The 17,708-nt window shown below is 42.4% G+C and overlaps 2 protein-coding genes across 2 annotated transcripts in view; both read right to left on the bottom strand.

The window, feature by feature from the left end:
• Nucleotides 1–11,082, bottom strand: part of HAUS4 (HAUS augmin like complex subunit 4) — a 35,717-nt gene extending 24,635 nt beyond the window's left edge. Inside the window, exon 1 of the mRNA XM_074294252.1 lies at nucleotides 10,838–11,082. The gene's annotated coding sequence lies outside the window, so the exon portion shown is untranslated. The remainder of the gene's footprint in view (nucleotides 1–10,837) is intronic.
• Nucleotides 1–17,708, bottom strand: part of AJUBA (ajuba LIM protein) — a 45,853-nt gene that overhangs the window by 24,635 nt on the left and 3,510 nt on the right. Inside the window, exons 2-8 of the mRNA XM_074294247.1 lie at nucleotides 16,722–16,823; nucleotides 14,634–14,701; nucleotides 14,390–14,452; nucleotides 12,531–12,661; nucleotides 12,364–12,415; nucleotides 11,578–11,646; nucleotides 10,838–11,085 (exon numbers count right to left, since the gene is read on the bottom strand). Of these exons, the coding sequence (XP_074150348.1) occupies nucleotides 10,960–11,085; nucleotides 11,578–11,646; nucleotides 12,364–12,415; nucleotides 12,531–12,661; nucleotides 14,390–14,452; nucleotides 14,634–14,701; nucleotides 16,722–16,823 (611 nt within the window). The 3' untranslated portion in view covers nucleotides 10,838–10,959. The remainder of the gene's footprint in view (nucleotides 1–10,837; nucleotides 11,086–11,577; nucleotides 11,647–12,363; nucleotides 12,416–12,530; nucleotides 12,662–14,389; nucleotides 14,453–14,633; nucleotides 14,702–16,721; nucleotides 16,824–17,708) is intronic.

Genomic DNA, 17,708 nt, shown 5'->3' on the forward strand with positions numbered 1-17,708 from the left:
GATCAGCACCCTAGGTGATACAGGTCCCCAATTTAGTTGATTCTGAATTTCTGACACAAAATTAGGTAGCAAGTGACAGAGAAGCCAAATGTTCCCTGTTTCTGTGCTCTGCACAAGGTTAGACCCCCTTTGTGCTTTGCCTTTGACCTCACAGTGTCTCCTTGCACTGTTATTCTTGAATAGTCCTGGATCTGTATACCTTTCTATCTATCTGTCCCCTATGCTGACCTGTGCTAGAAAACAGAATCGCCGATTTTTTTTTCCCTTGAATTTCCAAATCAGGACATAGGTATGGTATGCTTTTAAATCTGGATTGTGCTTTAGAACTTGACTATGTTTCTTTTGACTATCTCAGGACTGATTTTGGCAGATGACAGAAAAAAGGAAAGAAGTTGCCTGAGCTCTACTCAATTTCTTTTGACAGCTTTAAATCACACATCACAATGAATCCTGGAGCAAAAGAACCCACAAAAGGACAAGGTGAAACCATTTTCCAGGCCAAGGTAACTTAGAAGGACTGCAGGAAAGATAAGAGCACCAGCCCTGAAGTCAGGAGGACTTGAGTTCAAATTTGACCTCAGACACTTAACACCTCCTGGCGTGTGACCCTGGGCAAGTCACTTAACCCCAATTGCCTCAGCAAAAAAAAAAAGAAAGAATTATTGGATTACTTGAAAGCTATGATCCAAAAAGAGTCTCTTTCAATAAATTTATCAAGGAAATAGAACCAAAGAGTAAAATAGTCATTGAAAAAATCCACCAATCTCTTGCTGAAAGAGATTTTAAAACAAAAACTCTCAGGAATATTACAGACAAATTCCAGAACTCTCAGAACAAGAAGAAAATACTGCAAGCAACCAGAAACAAACAAATCAAATATAAAGGGTGTCATTCAGGATAATAAAGAATTGGAGGACTTGGGATATTCCAGAAGGCAAAGATACAACCAAGAATCAATCATTCAGCAATATTCAGCATAATCTTTCAGGAGAAAGAAAAAACAAAACAAAACAAAACAAAACAGACATTCAGTGAATAAGGGTACTTTCAAAGCTTCCTGAGGAAAAGACAAAAGCAAAACAGAAAATTTTATTTTCAAGTATAATACTCAAGAAAAGCATAAAAATGTAAATGGAAAAGAAAAAACACAAATTTTCAATAAGGTTAGTGTTTATATCTTTATATGGGAAAATGAGACGTGTACCTTTTAAGAACTTAGAACATTTATTAGGATCTCTAATAGACTAGTTAGAAGGAGTATATGTAAACTGAGGGTGCAGGTTTAACTTGATTTTGATGGGATAACATTAAAAAAAAGGGATGAGAAAGAAGATCACATTGGGAGAAGAGAAAATAGAGGGGCAGAATGGGGTAAATTATAGTTCATGAAGAGGAGAGAAAGACCTGTTACAATGGAAGAAACAAGGGAGTGGGGTGAGGACTACTTGAACCTTACTCTAATCAGATTTAGCTCAAAGAGGGAAGAACACACACTTAAATTGGGCACAAAAAAAATCTATTTTACCCTATAGGGAAGGAAGGAGGAGAGGAGAGGGGACAAGAAATAGGGGAGGTGATGATACAATGTAGGGTAGATCAAGGGAGCTAATAGTCAAAAGGAACTAATTTTGATTCCTACCCAGATTACACATGAGTGTTTTTCTCTGTTTACACTAGCACATTTATATAGTATTTTATGTTTTTGCAAAGTGATTTCCTCACAATTATGTGAGGTAAGTTGTATAAATATTCATAGAATCTCAGTTAATAGGATTCTCAGAATCTCATTAAAAGTCTTCTAGTTCAACTCAACCCTTAACTGAGTAGGAATCTTTTCTACAAGAACAAATGGTGCTAGTCATCTCTGAACACCCAGTAGAAAATATAAGGATTAGCCTTAACTGGGGAAGGGCCAACCCTTTTTTAGAAGCTGACGTGAATGTGGGGGTCAATGAAAATATGCACGAAATGAAGGAATTTCTGATGAATTGCCTTGAATTTTCTCAGTAAAAAAGAAAGTAAAACTATCTTCTGAGAAACTGGGGTCCAGTAGGAATGCTGCTTGGGGATAGATAATTAGGAGTGGCTACTGAATAGAGACTGATTAAAAGTCAACCAGAGAAGAATAAAATAATTTCTATGCAATAGACCCCATGCAGGGTGAACACTCCTGTGGATAACTAGAATGGTAGAGATCATAGGATCACAATATCATAGATTTAGAATTATAAGGAATTTAAGAAGGGTTCATCTTGTTTAACACCTTCATTTTATAGATGAAAAAACTGTAACCAAAAAGGGGAAAGATCTAACTCAGAGAAGTCAAGGTTGATGAAACAGGGTGACCAAAGTATCCAAGAGATCTTCAATTTGATGATTTAAGGACCCAAATATGAGATCAGTGTGGGATTGGAAGATTTTTATGTTAAGGATATTTTCAACAATCCCATTTAGTAAATCCTTTCAGTAGTAAACTCAGACCTGATTATTTGAAGTTACTGGTGAATGGTAGATGGTCTCTTACCATTTTCTTCCTTAATGTGGGTTTCAAATCTATATTACCTATTTTTGTTTCATATTTTCCTCTCTGAACATCACTCTCTTTGGTAGAGAAGATAAAAGAAAATAACAGTTGAGTGGTTTTTTTCTTCTTTTATTATTTTTTATGCCATCAACCCCAAGCAGTAGTATTATGCCCTAATTCCAATAAATTTTGGATGAAAAATGCCATCTGTATACCTAAAGAGAACTATGAAGATGAAATGCAGATTGAAGCACACTATTTTCATCTTTTTTTCCCCTTTGGCTCTGATTTTTCTCTCCAATATGACTTATATGAAAATGTATTAAAAATGAATGTACATAATCTATAAAAATAAAATAAATGCTAAAAAAAAGTCATATTCTCTTTGATTTTCATATTAATGCCAACATACTTAAAAAACAACAACAACAACAACCACCTTGTGTTATTCTTAGCATTCCTGGAAAACCTATCGTGATCTAATATTTATCAGTGTTCTTTTTTTTTTTTTTTGTATCCTTTAAATTTTAATTTATATATTCATCTATCTATAGACTGCATCCTTCTTAGGAAAACTTAAATTCTTTGAGGGAAGTGGTTGATTCTCATTTAAGTTTGTAACTCCAACAACAGGTAGAATAGTGCCTTGGGCAGCTAGGAAGCACGGTGGATAGAATGCCAGGCTTGGAGTAGGGAAGACAATTTAAAAATGGCTTCAGACATTTCCTAACTGTGTGTTCTTGGGCAAGTCACTTAACCTCTGCTAGTTCTCAAATTTCCTCATTTATAAAATGAGGATAACAATAGCACTTATCTCACGGGGAATTGTGAGATACTATTTGTAAAGTTCCCGGGGAATTGGTAGATCTTGTATAAATGCTTATTCTCTTCCCTTCCTTGCATAAAGGATTGCTTCTTGTTTTTAGCTTGGATTCAACATAAACTTTAGCTGATTCTGGACTTTTGCATTCCAATATTTTCCAGATAAGACCATGCTACTCTTTTGTATCCATCCTCAGTTGTCTGTCTATGCTTTCATCAATTGTACATATCTTGTAAACATCTGAATTGTCTGATGAGTTCCCTATGTAGTTACATCAGTCTCTTCAGACAGCTCCCCCTTTTCTTCCTCATTGGAATCATTTATATTTGTGTCATCAGAATTTAGTTCTCGAGAATTTTTCATCCATTTTAATCTGACTTCTCCTGTAGGATTTAGGCAGTGGAATTCAATCTGTTCTTTTTGTTAATTCTGAAATCTGTTCTCCTAAAGTTTGTCAGAAAAACCCTACCATTTCCTTTCTTATCTATCATGAACTCTGTCTCACCCTGGAAGATCCTTTTGTCCCAGTGGTCCCTTCCTCCAACTGATGACTTTCTCCCAGAACCTTCATTGTAAGAAAATACCCAGATTAACCAGCTCTTTTCGAGGCTTTACCAGGTTAGGAGACTTGTCCAAAGTCATGCATATAATAAAAGCAGAGCCCAGGCTCAAATCTGAGACTTCTAAGACCATATCAATGGCTCTTCCCATTATCTTTTTATCACTTCCATTGTGGTTTCAATATATCTCAGGTCGGTATAACAAATTAAATGGGAGCTTTGCAAAAGCTACAAGACAATTCACAAAAACCATCAGATGACACAGAAAAAGTTTAAAAACTCAAAAATTCATAAAATATATGTATAGAATTGTTATATCATCAACATATTTCATCTTTTAATTCCATAATAATTCAGACTTCTCTAATACAAAGGGAGGGCTAAAAGTTTTTACTCAAAGTTTCCAAATTGCAAGGGCCCTATACCTCTAACCACTATGAGGTGGAAAGGATAACTGAACTCTGATGTTTCTCTAAAGAATATAATCAGGACTGAGAAACGCGTGTGAAAAATGCTGAAAAGTTGCATTTCCACAGTGTTGCAAGCTTTGAGGTAGTGTGGGATTGGGATAGTGGGTATCACTGATCTAGAGGTTTTCAGAAAGTAAGAGGTTAAGGAAGATTAGGATTCACAGAACAATTAAGTGATCAATAGAAGCCTTGAGCAAACAAGAAATTGGGGGGGGGGCTATTGGGGGAGGCTAGAAGGCACAGGTGGATTCAGCCAATCAGAAAGAGTTTTGTGGTTTTCAGAAAACCACAAACTTAAGATCATCCAGCCCAAACTGGTTGGGGTCACTGACCTGACTTGACCAAATCACTATAGCTGCCTGCTTAATAGATTAATTGAATATTAAACAACACACCCCAGAGGAGGAGTTTTCTGCCATTTTTGAACATGGCATGTATGAGGGGGGGAACATGTTTTATACATTTTAAGGGGAAACATGTAGTGGGAGTATCAGAAAGACTGCAACCTAGATAAAACAGACCAATCGAGGGCTGCATCACACCAGCAAGTATAAAGGTTCCCCCATTTCTATACTCAGTGCTCCCCCTTTCCCTAAGAGGAATGAGGGTCCTGCCTGCTTCTGGCCAGAAACGTTAAGATGATTCCTTAAGATTCTTCTTTAATAATTTTTCCTTGATATCTGATTTTCAGCATCAAGAGTATTATTTTTAACATATATAAACTAAAGAACAATCTTCATTTAACCTTAGTGACCAACTGAAGTATGTATGTTGGTTTTGTTTAAATGCTTACGATAAGACACCCTAGAAGTAAGCAAAAGCCTAGAAAAATGATTAACAATTTAGCAAATCCCCAAGATCTCATTTGTCCAAAAGGATTTATATATAAAACTATAGTAGCAGAATAAATTAGACACATTTCCTCTGGGTTTCCCTTAGCTTCATACCTTGCAAAGATGAACACAGACATAGGTCATTTTGAAACATAAGGTGTTTTTCTAAGGGGACATCATCTTAAGTGTTTGGGGTTTTTTGTTTTGTTTTTCAATTTTGATTGCTCAGAATCAGCTGCCTCAGTGGAGGAATGTCTAGATAGGGAGCCAACCATAAATAATGCTCAGAGAAATAGAAAGTAATGAATTCAAAATCATTTCAACACCCTGCCAGGCTCTGTATCCCTCTTACATTTTAGGTCTGTCCATTATTTCACACTTACAATCGTGCTCCTTATGGTTATTCTCAAATTCTTGTGGAAATTTCTCTCCCTAACTAAACTGCAAGTTAGTCAAGGGTGGGTCCCATGTTTTCTACTTCTTTTGCTTCCCAAGATGGTGATTGCCAAATATATATTAACTGACAGAGAACATTGGAGGACATGACAGTTTTTGATGCTAAATTTTGTCTCTTAACTACCAATCATCTCAATTCATTTTTCATTACAAAAAAAGTATTTAATTCTATTTCGATATGTCCTTTCCTATCTTCATGAATTCATGCCCGGAAGTAGATAGCTAATTTTTGCACCCAGGGCAAGAGTGAGATCATGGGGTCTTGCCAGATTGCTGGGGAGGAAATGGACTCAGGAAAGACTACTCTAATGGTTATTCAGGTGGAAGTTGGGTTAGCGGAGAAATTTGATGGCAATCTGAAGTGAGGCCATACTTGCCTTTTCTTCCCTTTCCCAGCTTACCACCCTCCCAAAGACAGCCTCAACTTGGGAAATGTTTCCTTCCTATAGTGGCTGGGAAATTTAGAGAGCACTGACAGCATCCTCCACCCACCCTATTTTAATTATCTCCTTTTCCTTTCTCCCAGTGGGAGGCTCAAGGCATCCGTCCAGCTACTCACACTTCAGATGATTGCCACTAATGTTCTGCCCTTGGAACAAAACCCTAGATAAAGAAAACCAAAAAAGATATAGACTCTGCTCTAAAGGAGTTTACTATCTGATATGAAGAATAAAAACTTTAGAGCAGGGTCTATCTTTTTGGGCGCATTTGCCTAGTACAATACTTGTTTAATCCTTTTGATGGGAACAATTAAATCTTTGAGAATTTCTCTGGTTAATTTTCAATTTTCATTAATCAGAATCTTCAGAGCTAACATTCAATGTTCCTAACATCCTAACTAATGTATCCCTCATTGAGTATTTCTCATCTCCTCTTGCCCATATAGATATCCTTCCTGGGTGAACGAACCTTTTAAATTGTCATAGTCTTTTTTTTTTTTTTTTTTCCTTCCCAGACTTTCCAAAAACCAGGTTTTATCACAATCTCCAAGTGGAATTCACAGATGCTTTCCTCTCTCCTTTTATCCTGAGTTAAATAAGAGACTTGCAAAAGCCCAAAAGTATAGACTAATTCAAACCCATCCTTCCATTTTGTTTCTTATTCTAGAGGAGAGAAATGGAGTATTTAGTGACTTCTCTCCCATCTCCCTTTCTCCTGTTCCCCACTAGCTAGCAGGTTTGCAACTGATAATCTCTTCCCCAAAACTATGTATCTCTTCCTGCTTCTTTTAATAATCTGTTCAGTTATGTCTGACTCTTTGCAACCCTGTATGAGATACTGGAGTGATTTGCCATTTCCTTCTCCAGTGGATTAAAGCAGAGGTTAGGTGATAAAGCTAGTAAGTGTCTAAGGTCAAATTTTATGCAGGTCTTCCTGACTGCAGGTTCATCCTCTATTCACTGAGCTATCTAACTGCCTCTTTTTAATAATAGCAGCTAGCATTTATATATAGCACCTTAAGCTTTTCAAAGCACTTTACAATTATCACCTCTTAGAACTCTCACAAGATCTCAGGGAGCTTGGTGCTATTATCCCCATTTTATAGATGTGAAGACAAAGAGACAGGTAGTGGTTAAGTGACTTCTAACTCCAGGTCCAGTGTTCTATCCACCCTGACTTCTTTTCACCCTCTTTATTCAATCCTATTGGTTTTCTCTACTTCATCTCCATTTCTCATTTCCTTTTTCCATAGCCCATTTCAGATGAGGAAACGGAAGGAAATTTGATAGAATATAAGCTCAAGTGTGCCATGGCTGTCAAAAAAGGTAATATGATTTTGGGTCACACTAAGAAACACAGTTTAACAAGGTGATGGTACTATTATATTCTGCCTTGGTCATATATATATATATATATATATATATATATATATATATATACACATTATACATGAGCGTTTATAATATATAGTTTATAATATAAACTGTTGCTTTATATTCAGGTTTGGGGCCAGATTTTAGGAAAGAAGCTAAGTTGGGGAGCAGAGAGAAAGCAAGCAAGATGGTAAAGGACCCCAAGTTCATTCCATGACTCAGTTGCACTAACTGGGGATGTTTAGTTTAGAAAAAGATTTTGGAAGGGACCCCATATGTGCGAAAATGCTTGTGGCCCTTTTTATAGTGACAAGAAACTGGAAACTGAGTGGATGCCCATCAGTTGGATAATGGCTGAATAAACTATGATATATGAATGTTATGGAATATTATTGTTCTGTAAGAAATGACCAGCAGGATGATTTCAGAGAGGCCTGGAGAGACTTATATGAACTGATGCTGGGTGAAGTGAGCAGAACCAGATCATTATATACTGCAACAATTCTGATAGACATGGCTCTCTTCAACAATGAGACAATTCAATAATTCCCATGATCTTATGAAGAGATCCATCTACATCCAGAGAGAGGACTATGGGAACTGAGTGTGCATCACAATTTTTGTGCAGCAAGATAATTGTGTAAATATACATGCCTATATTGGACTTGCATATAAATTGTCCTTGCATATTTTGAAAATAAAAGCTTCAAAGCAAAAAGAGAAAAGGGGCAGGTAGTGATTATCCCCTTCAGGAGGACCTGAGTTCAAATATGACCTCAGACACTTACTTCCTAGCTGTGTGCCCCTGGGCAAGTCACTTAACCCCAATTGCCTCAGGGAGGAAACAAAAGAAAATAAAGCTTCAATTAAAAAAAAAAAAAAAAAAAGAAAGAACAAATTTGGGTGAGGACTTATGACAACTGATTCCAAGTATCTGAAGGGTTTTCACTAGAAGAGGGATTAGCCTTGCTGCTTTGATCCAGAAGGCACAACTAAGAGCCACAATTGGCAGAAGTTGCAGAGACACAGACTCAATGTCAGGAAAAACTTCCCAGCAATGAGAGCTCTTGTAAAACTGGACTCTTCTCTGGCAGTTTTTAAGCAAAGGCTGGATGAATGAGGTGTGTCGTAGCTGGAACTGTTTGGGGAATGAGTCGGCCCAGAAGGTCAGCTCTAAAATTCTGTTAGTCCTCTACCAAGAGATTCTGCATGCCTAGAATAGCATCAGCTTCCGCCTCACGCCAAAGTGTCCAGCCATTTTTATAAGTTGTTACCTTTTCATCTCCTTGATATCACTAGGTGATGGAAAAGAGCAATTCATTGTCAATGTATCAAAGTTCTTGATCAATCTGGGAAAAAAGCATCACTAAGATCTCTTCTCTGATAGAAATCCCAGGAACAGAAGCAAGGTACCAACCAGCTATTGTAGGAATCTTGTGTTTGTCTGCTTCCGAGAGCCACATTTTTGTCTTCTGGATGTACTCGCGTGGCAAGCTGACCAGACAGGACCTATTTTGTGTTCTGGTCAGCCTCCCATGCTTTCCCGTGTTACAATAGAGCTAATGAGGACAAGAGACCTCCTAGCAACCAAGGGAAAGGACAGGCATGGGACTGCAGGAAACGTCGGGAAACCGTCAGCAGTGACGCATCTGTGACTGCTTCTCTGCCTCAGGCTGCCCTTCATTTGGCTCTCTGGCCCAGATGTGCCAACCTGTCTTCTTTGCTCAAGAAGGATAGAGGACCAAGTTAGAGGCAAGGATATAGAACTAGAGAATGGTCTGACTGGGAAAAGAAGGCACAAAGGTCAGCATAGCGCCCTGGAAAGCCAAACTCTTCCTTGTCAGGGAATGGACTGCTTAGGGCCAGAAAAGATTAAAGAGAGACATAGGAAACCAAAAATGAAGAGACAGGAGAAAAGACTGAGAGAGTAAGAAATTGTGAATCTATCTTTTAGCCTGCCTCATGTCAAAAGCTGTTAAGCCAGTGTCTCTAAGCCATGAGTCTTTTTTTGTTTGTTTTTATTCTTATTTTTCAGTTAACAAAAGACACAGAACAGATCTTAATTTGATGCATTTCCAAAAAGTGCATTTTGCCCATCCTGCCACTTCTTGGAGCGTGGAGTTTTAGGGCAAGAAGAGGAAAAAATGAAATTGAAAGAATCATCTAAAAAATATAAACAGCCTCTTTGAAAGGTGATAAGATTTGTGTCCCAGTTGCCTAGGGGAAAGACAGGGCCTCTTTATTGTTGGGCACAGAAGACTTGTTCTCCAAGCCTGGAGGTCCCTGGCACTCATGACCATACAGTCAAGCTTGTTGCCCTCTCATTCCCAGTCATTGAAAAAAATCCTTACCAACGGTGTCCCTCCCCCTCCTTAATCCCTTGTTCAGCTGGCCTGGGTGTCTTGAGTTTGGGGAAACATGCGGTTTTTAGCTGGAGAGTCATCATTCTGAGAGTGAATCACGACTAAGTGGAGGCCAGGTCTCAAAGTGCTTGCTTCCCTGTGGCTCCCTGGAACCCAGGCCAGGGTCTGGGGTAGGGTACCAGTGTATGTAGGCCTGGGTTTGTGAATCATCAGTAGAGTGACAGTCACTGGCGATGGGAGACCATGAGACGGATGAGAGGGCACAGGAGCACAAGGGCAGGTATCAGGCTTTCTGGGACAGCAGTTTACGGGGCTTAACTACCAGCCACCCTGACATGTCTTCATCGGGCGGTTTCCCTAAGTCCCCCAGCCTTTGGAGGGGGAATCAAGGAGCAGATAAATCCGTGCCTCCCAGCTCCCCAGAGCCTGCACCATGGACTCCCTGAGAACAGGCAGGGGCTGGCACCAACATCAAACCTTACAGGGGCAATGCCAGGAGGCATAAAGTCCCATAATCTGAGAACTTTCTTCTCTTCCACTGGCTAAGAGGTTTACTGTGTCCCCTGGCTGGCCCTGTAGCTTTGGGGGTGGGAACACAGGTCCCACTCCCCTTTCCCCCAGGAGCAGTTAACACCCCGCTCAAGGGACTAAGGTAAGAGTCTGAGCCCTTAGCAGGTCTTTGCTTTCTCCTAGTTTTTCTGAACAGGAATTCTGCTTGGGTTTTGCAGGTACATCCACAAGGGAAACTGGGAAGCTCTGAAGGAAGCAGCGTGTGCAGGGACATGACTGTGTGTGTAGTTGTTAATCTGTCATACTGTTGTTCTCAGACCTGACAGGGGGACTAATTCTTGGCTCTGAGGTTCTGTAGTTTAGTTGTCACTGCATGAGAATTCTTCTAGTACTGAGAAAGGTCCCTCTCCAACCCAAATAGGGGCCATCCTCTCTGGGGCTTTACATCTCCAGTTATCCTCCACCTGCCCTGCGGAGCACCCACCTGCCCTGCCTTCTTTCCTGTATCCCTCACTTCCACCCCAGTGGGCTCTCCACTGCCCGCTGCCCGGGAGGGGTCTGACTGCTGGAGTTTGGGAGCCAGAAGGAACTGATGGAAGTGGCAGCTCAGACGTAGTTGGCAGTGCCCTGGTGAGCATTGATCCTCTGCATGTGGCAGGAATGGCAGAGCAGGTGTCCATCCAGGGGGAAGCAGCAGCAGCCTTCCTCATCACTCAGCTGCATCCGACAGTCCTGGGGAACAAGGGCAGAGGTCACGTCTGTCCAGGAGACTCGGTTCCCAGTGATCCCCAGAGCTCCCAAGCTCTCATCCATCCCCAGGGAGTGAGGCTTTGTGACTTCTCAGATTCAGCCTGGGGCAGTGCTCCCGCTGGACACCAGGTGTCGCTGCAGCAGCAGAAATGCTGGGGTGGGTATCTCCCTGGAGCTGAGTCTCCCTCCCCCATTACTCCAGAGGGCGGAGGGGGGGGGAGGGGGTGTCAGAAAAACAAGGAAGAAGCCTGGGCTGTTAGAGTCCTGGTGATGAGCTCCTGGGTCTGACCCGAGTTCATGTCCAAACTCAGTACTGGCTGTTGTGCCTTTGGAGAAATACTCTACCTGTCCAAGACTCAGTTTCCTCATCTATAAAATGGGGATTAAGCAACTGTACTTATTCCACCTAGCTTGTTGAGGGGGACTCTACACTCTCCCCAAGTCATTTTGCTGTTTCCCCCACCCCGCACTCACCTCGCAGTGATAGCATTCAAAATGGTAATCTCGGTCCATGGATATCACCCTCACAATCTCCTCGCAGCCCTGAAACAAAAGGCAACCCCCCCAACCACACAGGTAGGAATGAGGCTATTGGGCCCACCCACCCATACACAGCTACACAGACTGTGAGGTCACACAAGTGCTGGCTGCCCTCAGCACTGTGAGGTGCAACACACCTGGGGGGCTGCTGCACCCCCACCCCCACCTTGGGGTCTGCCCCCTCTGGCACCCTGAGACTGCCCCCTCAGACAGTCCTGCCTTGCCTACACCAGGAAGACTGAGGAAGGGGAGACAAAAAGGCAGCTCAGCCTGAAGGGGAGGAGCAAGAGAACCCCTGCCATGGGTCCGAATTTCTCTAGGAGTTTTCTTGTTTGTGACTCAATTCTTTCTGTGCCACATGGCATCTAAGATCTGAGTTCAAGAACGCTCTCCTCCCAGGCCTCTTCCTGAACCTACTTCAGTTTGGCCAGATCAAGGTTTCTGTGACATATTCCCTCATAAAGAGGGAAGGGGGTGTTAGCTGAAACAGTTTCCAGGAAAGAAAACATTTATAAGTGAGTGTTTTGTGCTTTTAAATATGAAATGCAAAGCTACCAAGGAATCACCATGAAGTCTTTCTGATTCCACCGAATGAGGGCTTGCAGAAGATGTTTGGGGTCTGGGGAGAGGAGATGGAGGGAGATAGCCTAAGTAAGAGGCCTTTTTAAACACTGACATTAGCTCTACCTACGTGTTGCACATAAACCCAGACATACTGACCTCAGATGGGAGGATGGGTTGGCCACAAGCAGCACATTTTGGGGCATAATTTCTGGAATAGATAAGGTAGAGGCAAGTTCAAATTGGAAGCACATCTTCGGCCTCCGAGAACCGATCCTAAATCAGTCCCTGGTTCTGTCTCCCCCAGCTTCCCACATAGAACTCACTTGTGATAGTCGGTGACACAGTACACCTGGTTGGAGAAGTCCACAGTGAAAGGTACGCCATCCAAACACTTGTTGCAGACAATACAGCGGAAGCAGCCTGGGTGATAAGACTTTCCCATTGCCTGCAGGATCTGACTCAGTGGTGGGAGGAGGGGAAAGGAATGTATTAGTGTGGATGTGAGCCCAGTTTTATACCATTCCATCCTACCAGTTACCAGCTTCCTTTAGCTGCAGTCTTCAATACTTTCCCTCTAGTTCTTCCCTAACCTCTTCTGTTTGTTCCCATAAGCATTTGTTAAGGATCAGCACCGTGCCCTTCTCTCTCTTTCTCACATACACACACAGTAAAGCACAGTGGAAAGATATGATAAAAGTCATAGAATATGAAGCTTGAATGAGATCCTTATAAACCACCAGATTCAATATCCTCATTTTACAGAAGAAGAAACTAAGGTTTAGAAAGATTCATTTAGTGACTTGTCCAAGATCCCAGAAGTCTCCTGATTGTCATCTTAGTGTGCTTTTCATTATACTACAGGATTGAGTTTTTAAAATAAATTTCTGAGTTGTATCTTTTTTTTTTTTTTTTTTTTTTTTTTAAACAATTTTTATTTATTTAGCAAGGCAACTGGAGTTGAATGACTTGCCCAGGATCATGGAGCTAGTAACTGTTACGGGTCAGAGGCTGTATCTGATCTCAGGTCTTCCTGACTGCAGGACTAGTGCTCTAACCACTGCATCACCTCAAACCCAGGAATTATTCTTAAGCTTCTCCCTTGAAAAGCTAACTTTGTGTTACCTGAATGTGTTTTACACCTCTACAAGATTTATAATGTAAAATGTCAAAGAACAGGGAAAGAGTACCAGACACCAGGAAGAGCACTTTTGCACATAATAGGAGTTTAATAAGTTTGCTAAGTAAATGACCTCAAAGAATTTATAAAGTTTTCATATATATAGAAACCCTACAGAATGTTAGGAAATCAAATTTGCATATTATGTTGCAAAGACTACAAAGCCACCAGAGATTAGGGAAGGAAAAATCAGTGTGAGTTGAGGTTAGAGAAGGTTTCATAGAGGAAAGGTCTCGATTTACACCAGGAAGAATGGAGTTGGACATAAGGGCTGGAAAAAGAGGAGAGAAAAGGGGAAGTTATTGCAGATGGGAAGAAACAGGTCCAAAGATGCACATAGTGTACCTTCAGAGTCCAAGAAAAAGATAAGCCTAAAAAAGATCATGTTTTCATATTGAAGAATAGGGAAAGATAAGATTAGATAAAGTCTGGTCAAGTCCTGGAGGATTTTTAAGGACCATGCAAAAGGTAACTATGATAGGCTTTGGAGAATTGGAGTGAAATGGAAATTAGTTTTTAGAACTACAAAGGACCTTAGAGGCCAGCTATTCATTTTGCAGACAAGGAAATTAAGTAGTAGAGGGGTTCAGTGGTTTGCCTCCAGTCACAGCTAGTAAGTATCAGAGCAGGATTTGAATCTAGGTCCTTTGATTCCCAATCCAACATTTTTTTCCATTGTACCACATTGAATTACAGGAAAGTTTATACTGTCTGCACCATGACTTTCCATGTTATCCCTGACTCTTCAGTCTCCCTTTGCCCTTGATTCTATCTTGCCTCCTCCTAAAATATTCTAGGGGCAGCTAGGTGGCACAGTGGATAGAGCACTAGCCCTGAATTCAGGAGGACCCGAGTTCAAATCTGGTCTCAGACACTTAACACTTCCTAGCTGTGTGACCCTGGGCAAGTCACTTAAGGCCAGCCTCAGGAAAAAAGAAAAACAAAACAACAACAAAAAAAAAATTCTACCTGTAACGGCTTACTCTTCAGTTAAATTTTCCTTACCTTCTCCAAGATCAAGTGCCCACAGACACAACATTTTTCTGCCGCTTCCTGGAACCCTGAAAACTAGAAGAGTGGGAGCAGGAGGGGGGGAGAAAGAGAAAAGGCTGTCATCAAACCAAAACTGATGTGAGCACAAGGTGAAAGGGACTTAATGAAGGGAACCCCTTTCATGGGCAAAGAGGAAGGGATGCCAGTGGGGGCTAATTCTAGGTACAATGAATTAAAAAAAACAGTCCAGACTCACCAAGTAATCCTCCTCACAGTAGACAGAGCCATTGACACTGTAGAAGGCTTTGCATCGAAGTGTCCTCCCTGGAGTTCAATGAGAACAGAGGTAAGGGGGAATGGAAAGTTACTCTACAATCCCAACTTTCCTCAGGACCCAAAAGGCATCTACAACTACCTCTCCCAGAAAACAAAGAAAAAGACTTTCAGTCTTTTACTCCCTCCCCCACAGCTATAACCCATATATTTCATGATCTAATTTTTAGTTGCCTTGCTAGGCTCAAGCAAAGCCACCGACCCAACTCCTAAACCAACAAAAACAGCATTATCCCTTTCCCTTCCACGAAATCCCACTCTTCCCTCAGTCCACTTCTCACCTATGCTCCCTAAAGATATCCAGATGGCATATCTAAATACAGCAAAAAAGACCGAGGGTCGGAAAGGCATGAGTTCAAATCCAGTCTCTGTGTGACCCTTGTCAAATCACTTAACCTGTTTGTCTAGGAATCCTGTGTGTAAAATGGGGACGACCTCATCGACTTTCCCAGGACTGTTGTGAGGATCAAATAACAGGAGGCCTGTGAAATGCTTAACACAGTGCCCTGCACACAGCAAGTGCTTAATAAAGTGCTTGCTTCCCTTCTTCCCTTGGTCAATACCAGACTCTTTGAACAATCCCTTCTTGAAATCTCTCCCAACCCTCGCTTTCTTGGGCAGCAGCATCACCATGTCAGCTCGAGATACTTTTAAAAGTACCTATAGCACTTTATACTGTGTTGGGAGTTGTATAAAAAAGAATGACAAAGTTCTCATCTTCTGCTCCCGTGAATAGCTCGGTCCAGTGCCCATCCCCTTAGTTAACTCTCTCCTGGGGCTGTTGGAGGATCCAGGGATACTGGAAGCAGGACAAAATGCTTTGGCAGCAAAGCAGAGAGTTCCTGATATCCTGGGCAGTGCCCTTGATCTCAGCAACCTCAGTTTCCCTGGAGATCAGGTACAGCCCCAGGAGGCGCCCGGAACTCGCATGATTTCCTTTAGCTCCATCAGCTTCCCAGGGGTGGGGGAAAATGGGGGGAAGGGGGCTAAGACAACTGAGAGACCCGAAAGCAATAATGAGCATATTTTTTGTTGTCTTCCCATTAGTTTCCATTCATAGGTCATTGTAAAAACATCTGAAAATTAAAGAGAAAAACAAAGGGGGACGAGAGTTGCAGGCAAAAGTACAAGCTGAAAATAAGCTACAGTCTGAAAAAGAACTGAGAGTCAAATGGGAGAAGAAAGGGAGAAGAAAAAAGAGGGGAAAAAAGAGGGGGAGTCAGAGCATCAGACAGACAGAGATAGGAGATTAAAGGTTTAGCAAAGGAATCAGAATAGGAGACCAGCAGTGGAGGGGGTGGCGAGGGAGGGCCGGGGGAGTCAGTGCCGCCAGGGAGCCCCTGCATAGCCTCCTGAGCTAACAGTGGGCATTCCTGCAGCGTGATGTCATCAGCTTGGCACGGCCCAGTGGCCTGCGCTCCAGAGAGGTGGCTGAACTCTGACCAGCCAAGAGAAAACCCCTCTCCCCGCTCCCCCACAGCTCCCCATTCCCCAGGCCCGCCCCCTCCCCTTCCACATTCCTGTCTTTCACCGTCGCCCCAGGCAACTTGGCTGCCCAAGACTAAACCCCACCAAGCACAGGGCTGCAGGCCTGGACCCAGAGCTCAGAGCCCAGGGCCCAGAGCCTAGGCTATGCAGGCAGGGAACACAACAGAGAAAGAGGGAGGGAGGGAGGGAAGAAGAGAAAAGGAGACAGACATGAGAAAGGAGGGAAAAGAAAAGGAGGATGGCTGCCTGAAGGAGAGGGGGGAACAGCAGGAAAGGAATGGAGGGAAGGGGAAGCAAACCACCTGATGCAGTGAAAGAACAGAAAAAGAGAGAGAAATAAGGAAGACCTGCAGCAGAAGAAAAAGAACCAGTGCTAGATATTTGGTGGCTGCCCCAAACGCTTTCCACAGAGAAATTCACTGCTCAGAAGCTCTCCTCCATGCCCTGCCCCAGATGCTGCCATTCCTTCTGAGACCCTGCTACCTGCCCGGTCCATACTTGTTGGGGGGAGGGCTTCACTCACCACAAGAACAGCAAACAAAGCACTGGGTATGATACAGACTGTCCAGGGCCTGGCAGGCATTGCTTTGCCCATAGATGCCCTTGTTACACTTTATACATGTGCCTGTGAGGAGAAGGGAAAAGACAAGTCGTTACCCCAGCATCCTTTCTCCTCTGATATTCAAATAACAGGCCCTTCTCCCCTTTCCTCTACCTGTTGGACAAAGGGAAAGACTTGAGAGAAAAGGGGGGGAATTAATTTTACAGGTTCTTCTTCCTGGGAAAGAGGGCAGAAAGTCCTGCAAACGCTGAGGAAAAGCAGAGCCTGCCACGCGCGCGAGGACTATTCGCTTATTAAATACATCGCTGAGTTTTGACATGCCCAGCCCTGGCTAAGCTTCACGAGAAGAGACAGAGAGATCTTCAAGGAGTACTGTCAGCCTCCTTGGGAAGAAAAGGCCGAGATGTAAGACAACTCCATACAATGCCGGTACATACAGTGGAGGGTACCGACAAGATGGTGAACTCTTGGGACAATTCAGAAGGGCTGGAGCAGAAGAGCAGGGAAGGTTCCAGCAAGCATTTGAGGCATAAGTTGTCTCCTAATAGTTTATCCGGGTCTCAGTTTCCTCATTTGTAAAATAACCAGTTGTGTCCAAGGCCTCTCATATTCTTCAGGGTGGGTAGAATTTTTTTGGCTAAGGAGGAGGGCACAAAGGCTGGAAGACAAGAAGCGGCATGGTGGGTAGGTGGGGTAGACTGTGAGATATGCCTGTGTGCTTCGGAGAAGGAAAAGATTAGGGAGTAGTAGAAAGCAGGGCTGGAAAGTCAGGATGGGGCTAAGTTTACAGAGACCTCCCTGCCTTTTTCCATTTTCTTTTTTCGGATGAGAAAAAGGGGTCGAATTGCCTGCAGCCTCCTGGGCATGGGGGAAATCTTATTCTAGTTCTTTCTCACCCATGTCCCATCTCCATGCCAAGCCTATGGAAAGCCTAGGGCCCCCCACCCC

This window comes from Sminthopsis crassicaudata, chromosome 2 (genome assembly GCF_048593235.1).
Source record: "Sminthopsis crassicaudata isolate SCR6 chromosome 2, ASM4859323v1, whole genome shotgun sequence".
Classification (NCBI taxonomy): Eukaryota; Metazoa; Chordata; class Mammalia; order Dasyuromorphia; family Dasyuridae; genus Sminthopsis; species Sminthopsis crassicaudata.